The 19,214-nt window shown below is 38.6% G+C and overlaps 3 protein-coding genes across 3 annotated transcripts in view; all 3 read right to left on the reverse strand.

The window, feature by feature from the left end:
* LOC105924440 (caveolin-2-like) lies at window positions 1-2,766 on the reverse strand. Its single transcript, XM_012860273.3, has 3 exons — window positions 2,600-2,766; window positions 787-974; window positions 1-589 (listed from the first exon to the last, which is right to left on the reverse strand). Exons 1-3 carry the CDS (start codon window positions 2,735-2,737, stop codon window positions 430-432), a joined length of 486 nt encoding a protein of 161 aa, XP_012715727.2. The 5' UTR covers window positions 2,738-2,766; the 3' UTR covers window positions 1-429.
* LOC118556622 (protein mono-ADP-ribosyltransferase PARP3-like) overlaps window positions 2,502-19,214 on the reverse strand; it is a 25,666-nt gene continuing 8,953 nt past the window's right edge. Inside the window, exons 8-13 of the mRNA XM_036152159.1 lie at window positions 19,022-19,108; window positions 18,767-18,944; window positions 18,537-18,680; window positions 17,067-17,244; window positions 4,590-4,595; window positions 2,502-2,511 (exon numbers count right to left, since the gene is read on the reverse strand). Coding sequence (XP_036008052.1) covers window positions 17,075-17,244; window positions 18,537-18,680; window positions 18,767-18,944; window positions 19,022-19,108 — 579 coding nt within the window. The 3' untranslated portion in view covers window positions 2,502-2,511; window positions 4,590-4,595; window positions 17,067-17,074. The remainder of the gene's footprint in view (window positions 2,512-4,589; window positions 4,596-17,066; window positions 17,245-18,536; window positions 18,681-18,766; window positions 18,945-19,021; window positions 19,109-19,214) is intronic.
* On the reverse strand, window positions 12,133-15,030 carry gpr61l (G protein-coupled receptor 61-like). The gene is made up of 2 exons (XM_036152160.1): window positions 14,710-15,030; window positions 12,133-13,579 (listed from the first exon to the last, which is right to left on the reverse strand). The coding sequence occupies exon 2, from the start codon at window positions 13,525-13,527 to the stop codon at window positions 12,232-12,234; it is 1,296 nt and encodes a 431-aa protein (XP_036008053.1). The 5' UTR covers window positions 13,528-13,579; window positions 14,710-15,030; the 3' UTR covers window positions 12,133-12,231.

A 19,214-nucleotide genomic window follows, 5' to 3' on the forward strand; every position in this document is an offset into this window, starting at 1 on the left:
CTAATTTACAATTCTTTTAAATGTTAAAAGCAAAACAACAGCAAAACATTAATCTCTCCAGCACTAATCATACCTCTCTTCACACTTACATAAAACGTTTTCTGCATGCAATTTAGCAAAATATTAATTTTCATTAAAATGTGCTTCCTGCGGTTTCTCTTTCCGCGTTTGTGTTGTTAGCCGACACATATTCGCTGCTCTTGTGAGGTTCTGCTGAAGTGTATTAGAAGGTCCACACGTCAATGCCATTACGAAATGGAAATTCTGATGAATGTGCCAACGTGCCAAAAAACAGGACAGGTGCATTAAAAACACATAATAATCACAAATAATACAAGTTCCCTGTCAGAAAGCAGTTAGCAATCCATTACTGCTTGTCTTTTCTTTATACCTTCCGCTCAATTGCTTACATTGACCAAATAATTAGTTCTATCTGTTTTCAGCACTGGCCAGGTGGATAATAATTTGACTACAACACTTTCCGGCACTGCTAAAGAAAGGATTGATAAAAATGTTCAGTATGCTGGCCCACACAGTCTGGATCCACTGCATATTGATGAGAAGAAGCTGCACGCAGGGCATGATCAGCCTAGAAGGACACAAAGGGGAGGAGAAAACTTGAGCTAATTCTCTCATAACATGTCCCTCGGGAGGAGAAACAACATATTGTAGCGAACATCGGTGCAACCTTCACACAAGATGACCTTTTTTCACTGACTGCATGTTGGGCACCGCATCATGTGCTATTTTATGTATCTGTACTCCGTATCTGAGCTCCAATCCTACCAGATGTGGAGGCAGCTGAGAACAGCAAACAGCAGCCCTGCCGCCAGCGACACCGGCACAGCCAGCACGAGGGAGATGAAGCGGTAGCACCACAGTCTGGACACCTCAAACAGGGCGTGACTCCAAAGCCAGACTTTATCAAAGCTCCGCACTGAATGGGGCTCTGCAATCACGTCCTCGAACATGACCTTAAGGCACATGCAAACACAATTTATGTGAAGATGCTGTTACTTGTGGGGAAAAAATAAGCTGAAAAAACAAGAATGTATTAGGTGCATGTCTGTAAAAAAAAAACTAGGAATAAAAATGATTCTACGATTATTGTCTAATTCAGCTGTTGTTAGTTTGTATCAACTGATTTACTTTGATAGACCAACACAAAGTAGTAATTATTTTGAAGAAGAGGGAAAAATAGATGGCTTTCAACATTTTTTTAAATAAAATCTGAAAAATGTGACATATTTTGTGTTCAGCCCCCTTTTCTATGACATATCCAAATAAAGTCAAGCACAACCAATTACCTTCCAAAGTCAGCTAATTAGTGAATAATTTTTACCTGCTTGGAAACTGAAGTGGGTGTAAATGAAGATATTAATTCAGAGGTTCATTAGAAAATTAATAAAAATATTGTTTCATGAAGACCAGGGACAACATTAGGGATAAAGTTGGGTTTTAACATCACACAAACTGCTAGAACTACAAACTAACCAAAACATGGATGTCTACATTAACAGACTGGGTGGGCAAGGAGCAGCTATGAGCCAATGGTAACTCTGGAGGAGCAGCAGAGCTCCTCAGATCAGGGAAAAATAAATATGTCGAAAGAAAAACTATTAGCCATGCACTCCGCAAATTTATAGAAGAATGGCAAGAAGAAAATCATTGCTGTAAGAAGGGTTTAAGAAGTCAAATTTACACTTAGCCATAATACATGTATGAGAGATGCAAGCAAATATGTTGAGGAAGGTGTTTTGGTCCAATGAGACCAAAAATTTAACTTTTTGGCCCACAAGCAAAACACAACAGTGTTTGTCGCAGAAAGCATCATACAAACCATCCTAATGATGTGTCCTAGAGAGACCATTTAATCTAACATGCATACTATATAAAGAAATGAGGTGACCAATATAAGGATTTAACAACTGCTTTGAAAAATAGCATTCTCAAGGCCTAAAAACTATGACGCTGATGTGTGCCTAAAGATCCACATATTTTAGTTTGCATGTGTAAAATAAATGTGTGTGTGTAGGGCACCGATGCAAGCTCTGGTTTAGACACCCACATCCTCCTAAGGTCTCGTCACAGACATCTTTAAACCTAAGTGACTGATATTGAGCTACTTTGCAAACAAGAATGGGCAACAGTAGTGACTCAGAGGGGCTGAATATAAATGCATGCCACACTTTTCAGATTTTTATTTGCAAAACCAAATTCAAACCCTTTCATTACACAGTCATGCACTATTTTGTAAATCCAATCCATAGAGATTGTGGTTAAAAGGTGAAAAAAATGTGAAAACTTTGAAAGGGTGTGAGTACTTTTGCATCACTCACTGTTAAAGAGAGCACAATTGATTTTGTTTAGATCTAACCAGGAGTAATAGAAAGGCAAGTACTATTCCCTTATTGTTCTGATTATTTTTTCATATATAAAAGCTTTCATAGATGCAGATGTGCATTTGCTGCCATGTACAAATTTATACATCTGAAAGCCAAAATTAATTAAGTTAAAGTTAAATGTGCTTCAACTTCTGCTTACTGACAGTTCTTCCTGTTTCTTCAATACAAATGAGAAAAAATAAAAAGAGACGTACCTTCAGACTGCTGTTGACTCTTTTGGGATCCCTGTCCTCAATCTGAGGACCTGTATCACTCTGGGTGAAATCCAGATCTACATCCACCTTTACCTCCATCAGTTCCCCTGATTTCAGTCTCTGCTCGTCCATTTCCATTCAGCCGAGCTGTGTCCCTGCTTGGAATCACTGGAAACATGGAGGACGAGCGGGTGTAGCTAGCAGGACGACGGGCACATGGTTGACACCCAGGTGAAACATATTACACTGATGACCGCCTTGACCATTTCTGAAGAATGTTTATTTGGGCTTTGGGTGGTACTAAACATAATCAATCTATTTTATACCTTCATGAGAAGTGTGGATTAAGTAGGATCAACCAAGAAGATAAGATCAAAAATACCTTTATTGTCACACAATGGGGAAATTTGGCCGTGACAGTGCCAAAGACTCAGACCGTTACACACACCAGCCTACTTACAGACTAATATGACATAATGTGCAATAGCATGACAGAACAGCAACATCTCGGAGTAGCTAAGGCGTGCACAAGTGTACCTTAGCATCTGAGAGATAGTGTAGATCAGATCAGAACCCATGCAACTATTAGCATTATGGAAACACTTTGTTTGAGTTTGTTGTAAGATTATAAAGTCTAACAGCAGCTGGGAGGAATGACCTGCAGAAGTGCTCCTTGGAGCATCTGGGATGCAGCACTCTGTCACTGAAAGAGCTCCAAGCATGGGGTGGCAGAAATTACCCACCAGAAAGGTCATTTTCTTACAATACCTCTGTCTCCCACCACATGCACTGGGTCCAGGGGGCATCCCAGGACAGAGCTGACCCTCCTCATGAGCTCATCCAGCCGGTTCCTCTCAGCTACAGATCAGCTGCTGTTCCAACAAACCACACCGTAGAAGATGGCTGATGCCACCACAGAGTCAAATGAGATCTTCATGAACACTCCTTGATCTCCAAACAACCTCAGCCTCCTCAGCAGGTAGAGTCTGCTCTGACCCTAAAGAGCATCATTAATATGAGTCCAGTCCAGGTAATGGTTCAGGTGAATAACCAGGTACGTAGAAGAGTCCACTATCCCAACAACAGATCCCTGAATGTCTGTCTGTGTCAGTGAGGTGGGTCTGCAAAAGCCCACCACCAGCTCCTTTGGTTCCCATGCATTTAGCACGAGGCGGTTCTGTTTGCACAGTCTGGAAAGATCTAGATCCCTTGCCTGTACTTTGTGTCGTCCTCATCTATGAGAGAACTTCTCCAAGTGGCAGCGTGATGAGCTGATGGTGACGTCTGCAGTGTAGGAGGTGAACAAAATCTGTGCCAGCGCAGTTTCCTGCAGTGCTCCCGCGTTGCAGATCAACCTGTCAGAAACCTTAGAAAGGGCTGATTGAGCTTATTCATTCATCTCAAGTCAAGTTCTGTTTGTTTTCAGGCCTTTCCAAACATCAATGATGTTGTTGTCCCACAGCTGTTCCTTCTTCCTCTTCCTGTTGTTCTTTTTTTCCTTTTCTGATCTTTCTCCTAAGTTTTTTTTTTCTGTACAACTTTCAGTTCTTTATTTCCTGACCTGAAAGCCCTGTTCTTCTCCTTCGGCAAGGCTTTTATCTCAGGGTTTATCATCCAGGGCTTGTTGTTGTGGGAAATTAACATTGGACAGATTTTGATTAGTGGAATCAGACCTCACAGACCTTTAATCATGAGAACAGTGATGATTTTATGTTTTGGTAATTAAATACACGCTGCCCATACTCAATAGGGTTTGGCAGTAGCTGTTTTGTTAATTGCACATGTGAGCTGAATCCTCAAAGCTTTTGTCATTCAACAGTACTCCAAAGATCACCAAACCGCATGTTTTATACACTTATTTAAGGAAGAAGAAGAATAAAGCAAATCCATCTTGAATAAAAAATTCTACTTGCTTTTTTAAAATATAAAACCTACTTTGGCATGTATCCTATGTCAGTAATCACAGGTTGTGTGGCTGTACTATATACAGTGAAAAACTGAAATTTGTGCGTTTAAAGTAAAATTTCTAGGCATAGTTCTATCCAGACAGAGATCAGAGGAATTAATTGCCACATTGCGCCCTCCAATGGTCAGAACAGGAACTTGCAGTTTCTTCACCATGATGAGTTTTTGGTTTTTGTTTGTTTTATCTACAGCAGTGATTCAATCAGCAGCTTGCATTCCTTTTAAGAACAATGTCTAATTTGATCACATGAAATCAACTGAATCAACAACAGAAATTGAAACAACAATGGTGGTAGCAAAAGTTCAATGGGATAAGAATCAATAGTTTTTGAGAAAACATTTGTAATTCTTTTAGATTTTTTTTTATTTAAAAAGGTTATCATATAATTAGGAATGCAAATATATAGAAATAACCAACTGAATTCTAACAAAGTCTAATAAAAATAAGCTTTTTGATTTGGAAATGCATAAACAGAACCTGTGAATCATACATGCTAACATTTTCAAATTTCAGATTTTGTTTATAAATAAATAGGTCCTTCTAAAAGATTTGCCATCATAATCATCAGATTGACATTTTCAGGACTGAGCCTTGGAGTCGTAATAGTAAGACTTATTATTTTAAGAGACTTTATGAGACACACATTTTTAATCACTTTTAGTTTTAGTACAGAAACACTTCATCATTCAAAAAAGATGGGAGGAAAAGACCCAAAATAAAAGTCTCCTCTATTTTTTTATGTAATATTTGAATTTTGATCAAACAGTTAACATGTATTCAAAGGTGTGGAATGTCAGAGCCCAAACAGACTGATCTGAAAATGTTCTTATCTAATGGTTGAAGTTATTTTTATTGTTGTAAAAGGAAAAAAAAATAGGCAAGTACAAAGTTTCCATCTGGAACATAATTGGAAAAAAGAGCCACACAGAAATAAATAGAGATACAAAAGAACTTCTGTGTGTCTGTCCTGCATTGAAGGACATGCAATTAGATATGTTTCGTTCAGAAAGCAGAAGTGATACTAGAAAAATAGTTTGTCAGGTTTTATTACTATTCAACAGGATTTTAAAAGGTGAAGAAGCACCTGTTATACAAGTACAGAGTCCCAAATGGATGGCATTCTTTTTTTATTTATTATTATTGCTATTTGTGAAATGTGCCAATTAGTATGATCTGTCCAAGTTGTATTGTTCCATATCATCCCAGGTCAGGCATTTGAAATGAAAACAGTCGGTGTTCTTTCCTTTGCTACCTTTCAGCCAGTTCAATTCAATTCAATTCAATTCAATTTTATTTATATAGCGCCAAATCATGAAACATGTCATCTCAAGGCACTTTACAAAGTCAAGTTCAATCATATTATACAGATTGGGTCAGATTATACAGATTGGTCAAAAATGTCCTATATAAGGAAACCAGTTGATTGCATCAAAGTCCCGACAAGCAGCATTCACTCCTGGGGAAGCGTAGAGCCACAGGAAGAGTCATCTGCATTGTACATGACTTTGCTGCAATCCCTCATACTGAGCAAGCATGAAGCGACAGTGGGAAGAAAAACCACCCATTAACGGGAAGGAAAAACCTCCGGCAGAACCGGGCTCAGTATGAACGGTCATCTGCCTCGACCGACTGGGGTTACAGAAGACAGAACAGAGACACAACAAGACAGACAAAAAAGCACAGAAGCACACATTGATCCAGTAATCTGTTCTACATTAGATGGTAATAGCGGGTGAGCCGTCTTCTCTGGATGATGTCACAGTTAACAGAACGCCAGACCAGGTGTACCTACTATGAAGATAAAAGAGAGAGAACAGAAAGTTAAAGCAGAAATGACAACACATAATGCATAATTGAAGAACAGTAGAACTCAATAGAGTGAGAAAATTAGATCCTGATATACTCCAGTATAGCAGTAAAACTATAAGGTAGCTGAGAGTAACATGAGCCACTAGTTATAATTTTTGTCAAAAAGAAAAGTTTTAAGCCTAGTCTTAAAAGTAGACAGGGTGTCTGCCTCACGGACCAAAACTGGGAGTTGGTTCCACAGGAGAGGAGCCTGATAGCTAAAGGATCTGCCTACCATTCTACTTTTAGAGACTCTAGGAACCACCAGCAGACCTGCAGTCTGAGAGCAAAGTGCTCTGTTAGGAACATACGGGGTAATCAGAGCTCTGATATATGATGGAGTTTGATTATTAAGGGCTTTATACGTTAGAAGAAGAATTTTAAATTCTATTCTTGATTTAACAGGAAGCCAATGAAGGGAAGCTAAAATTGGAGAAATATGATCCCTCTTGTTGATTTTCATCAGAACTCTTGCTGCAGCATTTTGGATCAGCTGAAGGCTTTGAACTACATTTTGTGGACTTCCTGATAGTAAAGAATTACAATAGTCCAGCCTTGAAGTAACAAATGCATGGACCAGTTTTTCAGCATCACTCCTGGACAGAATGTTTCTAATTTTGGCGATATTCCGGAGGTGAAAAAAGGAAACTCTGGAAACCTGTTTAATATGGGATTTAAATGACATGTCTTGGTCAAAAATAACACCAAGATTTTTTACTTTATTACCAGAGGCCAGGTTAATGCCACCCAGATTAAGTGATTGGTTAAGAAGTATATTTTTTGAGGACTCTGGCCCAAAGATTACAACTTCGGTCTTGTCAGAATTTAGATGCAGGAAATTTAAAGTCATCCAGCTTTTGATGTCATCAAGACATGACTGCAGTCGAAGTAATTGATTGGATTCATCAGGATTTATGGATAAATATAGCTGAGTATCATCAGCATAACAGTGGAAATTAATCCCATGCTGTCTGATAATTTTGCCTATCGGGAGCATATATATAGTAAAGAGAATTGGTCCAAGGACTGAACCCTGTGGTACTCCACAGGTGACCCTAGAGTTTGAGGAAGATTTATTATTAACATGAACAAATTGGAATCTGTCTGACAGATAAGATTTAAACCAGCCTAATGCTTTCCCCTTAATCCCTACAGTATGTTCAAGTCTTTGTAGGAGAATATTGTGATCAACTGTATCAAATGCAGCACTGAGATCTAACAGGACAAGTATAGACACAAGTGCATTATCTGAGGCCATGAGAATATCATTAGTGACCTTCACCAGAGCTGTTTCAGTGCTATGATGAGCTCTGAAGCCTGACTGAAACTCCTCAAGTAGGTCATTACTTTGTAAATGTTCACAAAGTTGATTAGCAACTATTTTCTCAAGAATTTTAGATAAGAAAAGAAGATTAGATATAGGTCTGTAGTTTACTAACTCATCCTGATCAAGAGAAGGTTTCTTAAGTAAAGGTTTAATAACTGCTACTTTAAAAACCTGTGGTACATATCCATTTACTAAGGATAGATTAATCATGTCTAAAATAGTGCCACTGATCAAAGGGAATATGTCCTTAAATAACTTGGTTGGGATTGGGTCTAACATACAGGTAGAAGGTTTAGATGAAGCTAAAATTTTAGATAGCTCAGAAAGCTCTACTGCTTTTAAACAGTTCAGACACTGCGCAGATTCTAAAGATTCCTCTAATGCTGCCTCACTTACTGAGGACGAGGTAATCATGTTTGGGAGGATGCCAATTATTTTATTTTTAATGGCATCAATTTTATTTATGAAGAATCCCATAAAATCATTACTACTAAGAGCTAAAGGAATGGATAGATCTACAGAGCTGTGGCTCTGGGTAAGTTTGGCAACTGTACTAAAGAGAAATCTAGGATTATTTTTATTCTCTTCAATTAATGATGAAAAATATGCTGCTCTAACTCTGCGGAGGGTCTTGTTATACAACAATAGTCTGTCCCTCCAGAGTAAGTAGGATTCCTCTTGGTGTGTAGAGCGCCATTTTCTCTCCAATTTCCTAACATTGTGCTTCAAGGAACGCAGCTCTGAATTAAACCAAGGAGCCAGCTTCCTGTGAATAATCACCTTCTTTTTCAAGGGAGCTACATTGTCTAATGCAGAACGCAATGAGGAAGTCACATTGTTAGCAAAGGTATCGATTTGTGAATGGGAAGAAACAGCAATGCTGCCATCTACAGGGAATTTCTGCAATACGGAGGATATTAAAAAGGGGACAGACTCTTTAAGTTTTGATACAGCATTATCTGATAAAGATCTACTATAATGGAACCCTCTTTTGGGGGTGGAGAACTCAGTTAGATTAAACTCAAATGTTATTAAAAAATGATCAGACAGGACAGGGTTGTGAGAGAATACTGTTAATTCTTCACAATCAATGCCATATGTCAGAACAAGGTCTAAAGTATGGAGCCGAGAGTGCGTCGGTTCATGCACATTTTGAGCAAAACCAATTGAATCTAGAATAGTTTTAAAGGCTACACTAAGGTTATGACATTCTGTGTCAACATGAATGTTAAAATCACCCACTATAATAACCGTATCAGTATTTAACACCAAATCAGATAAGAAATCTGACAACTGAGTGTAAGGGCCTGGTGGACGATACAAAACAACAAACAGAAGAGGTTTTATTGCTTTGCATTTTGGATGAGGGAAACTGAGGGTTAAATGTTCAAAAGAACTGTAGTTATTAATTGACCTGGGACTAATTAATAAATCAGACTGAAAGATGGCAGTTGACACCAAAGAAAACAAGTCTTTGCAGTTTTGCCCCTGAGGCTGTGGAAAAACCTGTTTTCAAACTTGAGTTTCATTCAGTTACCAGATAAAAAAAAACTGTTTACGCCCCATTTATGCACACACTTGCCAATGCTTTAACTGAGCAGAAATAATTCATATAAATGTTCCTCTGCAGGCTCAACATTTATTAGTCTGCCTGTCTTAGTGTATTTACATCGTCCAATTTAGATTTTTTATCAGTATTTCTACAGTATTTATTATGTTGCACGCTACTTTTGAAATTTGTCTGTGAAAAACACTTTATAAGTCAAACATTCCCTTGTTATTTTATATTGCACAATTTTGATAGCCACACCATGGTTGGGGCAAATATAACAATTAAAACAAGCCAGAAAATCTCACCCCTCTTCCCCACAAACAACTTTGAAAGATATGAAAGCTGTAGTCAGAGCTCTGTCACTCCTGTTCATCTGGATGCTTTTGATAAAATAATACTGGGTGTGCTGTGCCGAGAATTGTGCAATGTTCCCATTTGTATTCACTGGTTTTCATTTTATCAACAACTGTAGCTCCAGAAGATGTTTCGCTTGAGCTCTGCATTGATCATAGTGGAGGCACAGATTCATGAAATGTATCATTAGATTGGGTGAATTACTACGCTGTGATTATTATTTTAAATGATAGAGTAACTAAAAAAAAATATAAAATTACTGAAAAATCTGTTCATGCATCCAGTTGAAAAGCTAATGCTGTAATTACCCACTTGTTGAATCTCTGCCTGCAGTAAGAGTGTGCATACCTAAATAACACCTACATTGCAGAATGGTGTTTGCTTCTATTTGCTGTAACTACCCTATGCTGTCTTGTACGAGGGCTAATAAAAATAGCAGAGGCCATAAAACAGCACTTTGTTACCTTTCTTTGGTGCATTATCAACGGACAGTAATGATTTCCACTGTAGTTACTATCGCTTCCTTTCCTTATCCATGTCCCAATCATGTTAGTCCATATTGGCAGAGACTTGTCCTATCTTTGTTTGCTCACATGTGAATGATTTGTATCGGATTCAGTCTTTATTTGAGCAGACCTGAATCAAAAAGTATTCATCCAGCCAGAGGGATGTTTTCTTGCTTTGTGAGCCTGCTTTATCTTAAATGGCAACAGAGAGAGATGACATTCAAATCTAATAACTATTTTATGCAGGAATTCTGAGATATGGTCCCTACCTCTCCTGAGAGTTTCTCTCCCTAAGCATGAAGATGATTCATTATGCAATAAATAAGAATAAGAACACCCATGACTTTGCAAATCCCATCTGATACTCAGATAACATTTATTATGTGTAAATATATTACCACTGGTATAAGAAATTAAATCATAGCATCATTGCGGAGGCATTTATGAGTCGGATGGAACACAGTCACACATTTTTAAAGCTAAATTATCCATCTGAAAATATGTTTTATTGTAATTAATCCCAAAATGTGCTCCCTTGCCAAAGCAAGAGCAGTTTTGATAAGTATGCCAGATATAAAGTGAGGAAAATGTATCACAGTGTATAGTTCATGACAGAAGTTTGCACACACTCATCTTGGTCATAATGCTATAACAAGTTAGTGCTTTAATGTTTAAACATGTTTTTTTTACAATATTTAATGACTAAACAATATAAATGTTCTGTGATTTGCAAAATCAGAATTGGGTGATCAGGTTTGAATTTATAATGGATTCTCTTCTACTGTGCAAAGGGTCAAAATTAGACATACACACACAACTGTGTACATATTATGTTTGGTTAAATGTTCCTTAGCAAGCTGCCACAAAGCCATAGCCTTTTTGTTACCATCAACAAGGTTCTAGCACATTTCTTAGCAACATTCAATTTCAAAAATCTGACCCAAAGTGTCACCTTTCACTGAAAGGAGAGGTTCCTTAGCAGATTTAAGAGCAATCCAGAAGACACCAAGGCTCTAACCATCATCAGGTGGAGGGTTCTGGCGCACCAGTGACGATGTCCACTGTAAAACCAGTTTTATATTACCATTGACCAATAATGTCAAAGCAAATAAAAAAACTCCAAATTTACACCTAGCAGAACCACTGACGTTTGCAGCTGTCCACATGGACAGGTCAAATGTTATATCAGAAAAAGATGTTACATTCATAGGACGCTTAACTATCCCTATTTGCCCACAATGGCTAAAAGTATGTTTGAAGAACTCAAGGTGAGGGTTTCAAACCTGAAATCACCCGTATCAGCTTTGAAGTTTGGTTTTTTAGCATCATGGTGTGGGTCTGTTTCAGTACCAGTGGTACTGGTCCTTCTCAAAAAGTGAGTGGGATAACAAGCTGGTAGAAACTTTGTTACAGTCGTTCCAATAAGACTAAGATCCCAAAGACCCATCAAAACTGACTTTGGAGCGGATAAAGCAGACTAGAATGGCCCTGACCTCATATTTGTTGAAAATGTATAGATTGTGCAAATCTGTGCAAAGAAACCATCTAGTTTAAACAAGCTTTTCCAATTCTGCAGAAAACAATGACATTTAGTCAGAATTACAAGAAGCTTGTTGATAGCAACACAAGGCCATTGCCATGGGGGTGCGTGCAAATGCTTGGACCTGATGTATAATCTTGAATTCAAAATAAAACTTGTGCACCCAGAAGTTGTTTTTCAAAAATTATTGAAGTTGTATGTTTATATAATAATTCTACCCTGCAAGATGAACAGTCCTAATAAATCAGGAAACAAGTTAATTTAAGTTTGTCATCTAAGACCATGATGAGCGCATGTAAACTTCTGACTGAAACTGCAAATATTTTGGTGTTAGTATGCAGCCACTTTTAGCTTATTTTTTTTAACGAGGACAATTATTAAATTCGTTAAGAGCACAAATCTAAGAAAAATCAACAAAATAAAGTAATACAATAAATAAGCAGCCTATTAATTTGTGTTCCAGGAAACAACACAAGTGGCCTATACTTAAACGTTGTTTGTGTTTCATTTCTGCACTGTGTTCCATAGTTTGTTAAAATCTATGCATGCCCGTCTGGTATTTGTCCTGGGATAACATTCGCCTGGTTTAATGTGTTTGTGGGACTGGGGTTAGAACAGCTGGAGCGTCTCTCCAGTGTGCTGGCGGTTCTCTGAATGAACTGAAGGAAGTTCTCCTGAAACGACGCTTCTTGGCTGGAGGCTCCAACCTCCGTGGGCTGGTTCAGGCAGCAACGTCGAAACTTCACCAGCTCGTCTCTGATTTGTCTGTTTAGGAGGCCGTAGAAGAACGGGTTAACTGCGAAGGAAGAGTAGGCCAGCCAGGTTACCGCTTCCTCTAAGTCCCCCGGGCTCTGCATGGAGCCGGTCAGAGACATTTGAACATGGAAGATGAAGTAGGGCAACCAACAGACCAAGAACTGGCCCACGATGAACACCAATGTTATTGCAGCTTTCCCCCCACTGAAGGCCCTCTCTGGAGACAGTCTTTGAGGCAGCGTGCGGGTGGTGGCGATCATGGTCGTTTGGCTGTTGATGGAGTCGGAGCGGTCCTTTGCAGGGCACGTATTCACCCACGTTGGCACAGCTGGGACCTGCTGCAGGGCTGCGGAACGAGCGACCTTATACACGGCGCAGTAAACACTGAAGATGACCACCACGGGAGCTAAGAAACAAATCACACTGAAGAGCACACCAAATACTCTTCTCAGGCGGCTGTGGGTTGCGTGAAGGGAGCAGTGAGCTGCTGCGATGGAGCTCTGAGGTCCATAAGCTGGCCATCCCAACTGCGTGACCAAAGCTAGGAGGAGCGATTTAACCCAGATTAGGACCATCACGGCAATAGCAAGGTTGATGGTCATCTTGACTTCGTAACGCATTGGGTGCACAATGTAGAAGTAACGCTCCAAGCTGATGGCAGTGACGGTGAGGATGGAAAGGCAGATGAGGAAGACGTTGAGAAAGATGTACACCTGGCACTCCAGAACAGTGAACACCACCGTGCCGAAGAACGGCGAGCTAGATATGATGCCCAAAGGCATCAGGAGGAGGGCGCACAGCAGATCTACTGCACACAGGTGACACACAAAGGCAAACTTCTTCAGGTGAGGAGCGCGGGCTATGGCCACCATCACACCAGCGTTGGCCAGCAGGGCGATGAGGTTAAGCGTCACCATGCAGAACAACCCAAAAAGGTCCTTGATTTGGGACTGGGAGCTTGTGACGACGCCAGCACCAGCAGGGACAGTGGGATCTGGCCCCGAAGGGCCACTGGTAGAGTTGGCAACAGAAGGATCAGAAACAGAGGTGATCATGGACCCAGTCATGTCCGCCATCATTTGTTTACTTCCTCCTCCATTCTCAGCTCCGATGTTCCCATGGGTATAACGTCTGTGTTGAAAGAGGAAAAAAAAAGTTGGGTTTAACTTTGTGTTATTATGAAAAAATTAATTTGAATTATTTTAAGTACATTCAGGTTTAATCAAATTAGAATATGCATTCCGACTAGGCTCTTTTCTGAGATTAAAAGTAAATTTTGAAATGAACAACCTCTAAGCATGTATACATTTCATTAAGAACACATTTCTGCATTAAAAAAATTTCTTTAATGGTCTGATGTAATTTTCTAATCTTAAATATTGTGTTTTTATTAGCTGCAAGATGAAAATCATCATGATTACCAAAAAGAATAGCTTGAAAACACTAGTCTGTGTTTAAATAATCTATTTATTGTGTTTCACTTATTGAATTTGATTACTAAAATAAATAACATTTTCAATAATTTCCTGATTGATTTTACATGATGGCAGAAAATAAAACAGTAACTAAAGGAAAAGTGTCCAGATCATCAATATCTCTGCTGTCAAATTTATTAAGATTATTTGTTTGGCGAACAAACCAGCAATAGTTTTCAGCATTTTTAACAAATCAAAGTCTGAAAAAGTATGAGATCCATTGTATCTAAAATTCAAATCTGTGTAATGTAGTTTAGTTTATTGAAATATTTCAAAGTTAAGACTAGAAAACAAAGCAAGAACAAAACTTATCAGAAATGCAAAAGTGAATATAGAAAAGTAGTTAGAAGTGAAAACTTGTTATGCCTCCTTTTGACTATGTCGCTTCCCTAAATCATGTACATCCCCAATAAAACAAACACTGCCATCCCTAAGTTCCAGTTTCCACATTATACAGTAATGATGTGTAATAAAAGCAGCTAATGTTTGAATAACTTGTGGCAGAAAGGTACACAGAGTAAACGTCACTACAACCAAACCTCAGCTAAATATCTCTCCATAATGTTGTTTTTTTTCGATTGTTTTTTAAGTTAATTTATGTTTTGGGTTTTTTTAAATTATCTTGTCTTCAATTATGACCCTATTTCTCACACTTCAGAACATATTAGTGTTTGTTTAAGCAGCTTTTGCCCTATTGACAGATGAATAAATGTTAAGTCCAATATTAATGCAAAGAGCTAAATAATAGGAATAATACTGATTTTGATATTTAAGAAAAGGACTTACCCCTTGTTCACTCCGTTTGTTTTCAGGTTTAAAGCAGGTGCTTTAAGTTCAAGTCCACAACTTACTCGCAAAAGCAAGGAGAAGAGGTGCTTTATTTAATTTTCACTAAAAGTATATTAACTATTTATCCACGGCTTGTTAAAAAAATAAAAACTTTCCAAGGTTTGGCTTTTCAGAAGGTAGCAGGACTGCATTACCATTTACATTGCCGATTAAAAAGAAGAACCAATATAAAAAAATATTCCATTATGGGTTTGATGGTAAATTATTTCCACTCTTTTTCCTCCCCCCTCCTCTGATAACCCTCTGGGTCCTGTCCTGCGCTGTGTATGGCAGTGACTGTCACACATTGTTTTGTGTAATGGTGAACACTGAAGTTTTTTTCCCCTTTTGCTATCACACACACACACACACACTACTGTCCCACCAGGCTCTCCTGGGTCTTAGTTTCCTCCTATTTAAGGAACGAAATTTATCTCCCTAATACCATAGAGCCACTTGTCACAAAAACATGTGAAACAAGAGAGAAACCCCATGGCTGATGGAAGCAACAACACCCATTGAACTTTTTCTGATTTTTTTCCATTTTACCAACACACACCCCAGAGTATTTATAAGGGTTTATATTATAGCAGAAAGTTGTGCTTCAGAAAAGTGGAAGATACACAGAACTTTTTTTTTTACAAATACAAATCTGTGGTGTGTGCTCTGATATACTCTAATAAAAATCCAATTCAGCCGATTGCCTTCAGAAGTCACTAGTGTGTCATTTGGCCTCAGTATTAAATGCAGCTGTTTTTAAGGCTTCAGAGGTTTGTTAGAGAACAAACAGCATCTTTAAGACCAAGAAACACAGCAGACAGGGCAGGGAGAAAGCTGTGGAGATGTTTAAAGTAGGGTTAGGTTTTAAAACAGCATCCCAAATTTTAGATAACTGTTCAGTCATTCACGTGAAAATGACCAACCAAACCTACCAAGACTTGGACGTCCACCTAAGCTGACAGAACGGCCAAAGAGAGCATTATTCTGAAGTCACTGACAATTCTGGAGCTGCTACAGCGACCCGCATCTGTTGGATCCACAAATCTGCACTTTATAAGAGAGTTATGTAAAAAGAAAGCTATAAAACCTGCATTTTGCCCCAAACTATGTAGAGGACACAGGAAACCTCTGGAAGATGCTCTGGTCAGATGAGACCAAAATAGAACTGCTGTCCTGCATGTGAAAAAAATTCCACATCCACCTGGACAAACCATCCTCACAGCCCGGCACAATGTCACCATCACACAGAGGGGATGCTTTCTCCAGCAGGGACAGGAAAGATGCTGACCGGTTAGTGGATTTATTTGCATACCTTTCCAACTCTGGAAGAAAACCTGTTAGACGCTGCAAAGGACTCAAAACTGGAGTGGAGGTTTGCTGGAGAAACCAAAGGTCTCCTGTTTGAAATGTATAATTTAATAAACAGAGGGATATGTATAATATTCCCCCGTATGGTGGGTAGCAATGTGAAAAAATTAAGAAGTTTGTGACAAAATGATTTCCTGAACGCAGACAAGTTTGTGTATTAGAGTTTATTGGACCATTGAAGGTTAAAGTTTTTGTCAGTGCAAAATAAACAGCTTGTTGGTCAGTAGGCTGCAGGTTGACACAATCTGAAACCCTAAGTGTGTAAATATATTAGCAATTTGCATAAGAAATCACACTGGATTACCCTGGGCCTTTTTTTTTTTTTTTTACTGTTTAAAAAAAACCTTCGTCACAAGATGCACTTCACACTTCTGTAAAACATACTCGAGCTTCCAATCTGATCCTGCTCTGGTTCTGTTATGTAGAACATGGAGGTGCAAACCTATGCTGGAAATCACTTCCAAATAACTCAAAGTCATATTTTTTAAAGAGACCCTTGTGTCACACGGTTTCTTATGATGTCCAAGAAAATGTTCCAATACACAAATTCCTTGTTTTTTCACCTCTTGTTAGCTAACCTTGAGAAAGTACAACTTTTGCATATCTTTACATCTAGTATGTTTTAAAATATACTTTTCTGAATGCCAATCCTTAAGTAAACATATTACCTTTTACGATAAAGTTATAGGATATCATTCAAAAACCCCACAGTGCAAACAAACCCTTTGGCATCTAAGCATGGTGAACTAAGAATGACAAAATGATTAAGAAAGATCATCATTTTTTATAGAGTAGGGAACATTATTGTTATTATTTATCTAATAAAATATGTGCAAAAGCAAAGTACATTCTATGGGTCATGCATACGATTATAAGGCACAGAACAGAAAGAGGCATTTATATGCAATATTGCTGCAATAACTAGACCTTATACTTGCAAAATCCCGCTAATCAATCATATTTGTATCTCAAGTAGGTAGCGAAGGCGACACTGGCTCTCTTTGTAGATCAGGTATTCACTTTGACAAAAGCTGCTCTTGGCATACTGGGGCTGTTCGATGGCCTTTCCCTGAGGAACAGTAACCTCCTTTCCTTCAATGGTGATGACGATGTCCTTGGACGGATCTGCAAACAAAACAGACAGACCGATTCAAATCAGCCCCCTGGTGCTCTGTGGTGCAGGGAAACTCCTCAGACCTTTTTACAGGCTTTTACTGCTTCTTTTTTTGTTACCTTAAAAATGCTGGACACTTAAAGTAAGTAAAAACAACCTATTATCCCACATTGCATCCCTGATTTTCTTGGATATGTTTATGACGTCTGTATGATGATCAATAATTTGTTTCAATGGCTTTCAATACACATCGAAATGTCTTAAATAATCCTAAATCTGCTTCTTAGGCTAAAGGCTTTTAAGATTAACCATGATCAATCAAAGTTGTAACCTCATATGACAATTCTGTGAAAACTGAAATGTAAGAATGCCTTTTTATTCCTTGGGTGATTACATTGAGAAAATTTTGAGTGTTTGAGGGCAAAAAAATATATAGAATAAAATTTTCTTCTGCAAGTTCTCTGGTTTGAATCCCACAGACTGCCATTCTGGATCCCTGAGCAAGACCTTTAGCCCCAGAATGCTCTGCGGATGCTGCACAGTGGCAGCCCACTGCTCTCTCTAAAGGATGATTTAAATGCAGAAGACAAATTTCATTGGAATGTTCAAAGTTGCAATGTCAAATAAAATAAAAAAGTAATTAAAATTTTACTTACTTAAAAAACCGTAATTAGAAGAAGAATTTTTGTTTTTTCCAATAGAGATCAGACTGATCAATTCCATTAGTGCCTAATACATTCTTAATACATTATTATAAGTTAGAAGTAGCCTTCAAGTTCACTACAGCGCAGCTTTTGTGAGAAATTGGGTAAGATAACAAGATTAATTTTACTGTCCAAAGGAGATTTGTCTGGATAGAAACTCAGACTGCTGGAAGAATATGAAATCCTTAAACCTCACATAACATTCACACTTTTATCAACTCTATCCCACAGCATATTGTACAGGGTTAAATAAAAAAGAAGAAGCTGATCTGGCATTAGAACTGTAACTTTCTTTTAATGCATGTTTTTGGTGTTATTTCATGCTTCGTATTGCATGCCATCAAAATCAAAACTACAACACCAACAGACGCATGGTGATCATCTGCAGAGACAATAAACTTAAAGCTGCAGTATAGTATAAATCTATTTTTAAAACCCCTGGCTTTGCAGACAAGAGACTAGAGAACAAGAAATGAAATATACCAGAGAGATGGTCTGTTCCATCTAAGAAGATACCTGCAGTTCTTCACAAAATTTAGCTAATTGCTCCTTTAAGAACAAGGTCATTTGTAGGTTGTTACTGCACTAAAGTATTTTACCTGGTTCCACCATGCCTCGTGCCACCACACTGTCATAACCTGCAGGAGCCTTCTTCAAAGTATGGTCATCTTTGGTAATGGTGAACTCTTTGCCAAGAGCCACTTCACTCAGAAACATCACTCCAGTGTTCTTTGAGGGACGCACTGACAATAAGTACAATGCATTTCAGTCAAATATAAAATTAAGATTTCAAAAGATTTTCAAGAAACGGTCTAAGAAGGTGTCTCACCGTAACTTATGGATTTGGAGTTTTCCGAGGCAAAATAGATCCCGCTGCCAACACGGCCCCCTGAATGGGGCATGATCCGAAGACCACTTTTGAGGATAGCTGCCACCACTGCGATGTTTGTGCCATGCCACAGCAGGCGGCGGTTCTCCAGACTGTCGTTCTCACTGAAGCGTCCTCCCTTAGAGTTGCAGGGGGTTACACCACTGGCTTTTGGACTTCTTCATAACAAGAGCAAAACTGGCAGAAGCGCCTTACCTCGGTCTCCCGATCCACTTCCCAAACATTGACAATCTTTGGCTTCCGATAGTCCCCTGCAGTCGCCATCGTGTATTTCTCGATGATCTTTAACGCAAAAATTAAACCCAAAAAAAAAAAAAAACACATGAAATACTACAGGAGTTGAATCATGACAATTGTTTTCACGGCTAATTATGATTTAGGGGATATT

Source organism: Fundulus heteroclitus, chromosome 20 (assembly GCF_011125445.2).
Source record: "Fundulus heteroclitus isolate FHET01 chromosome 20, MU-UCD_Fhet_4.1, whole genome shotgun sequence".
In the NCBI taxonomy this organism is placed as follows: Eukaryota; Metazoa; Chordata; class Actinopteri; order Cyprinodontiformes; family Fundulidae; genus Fundulus; species Fundulus heteroclitus.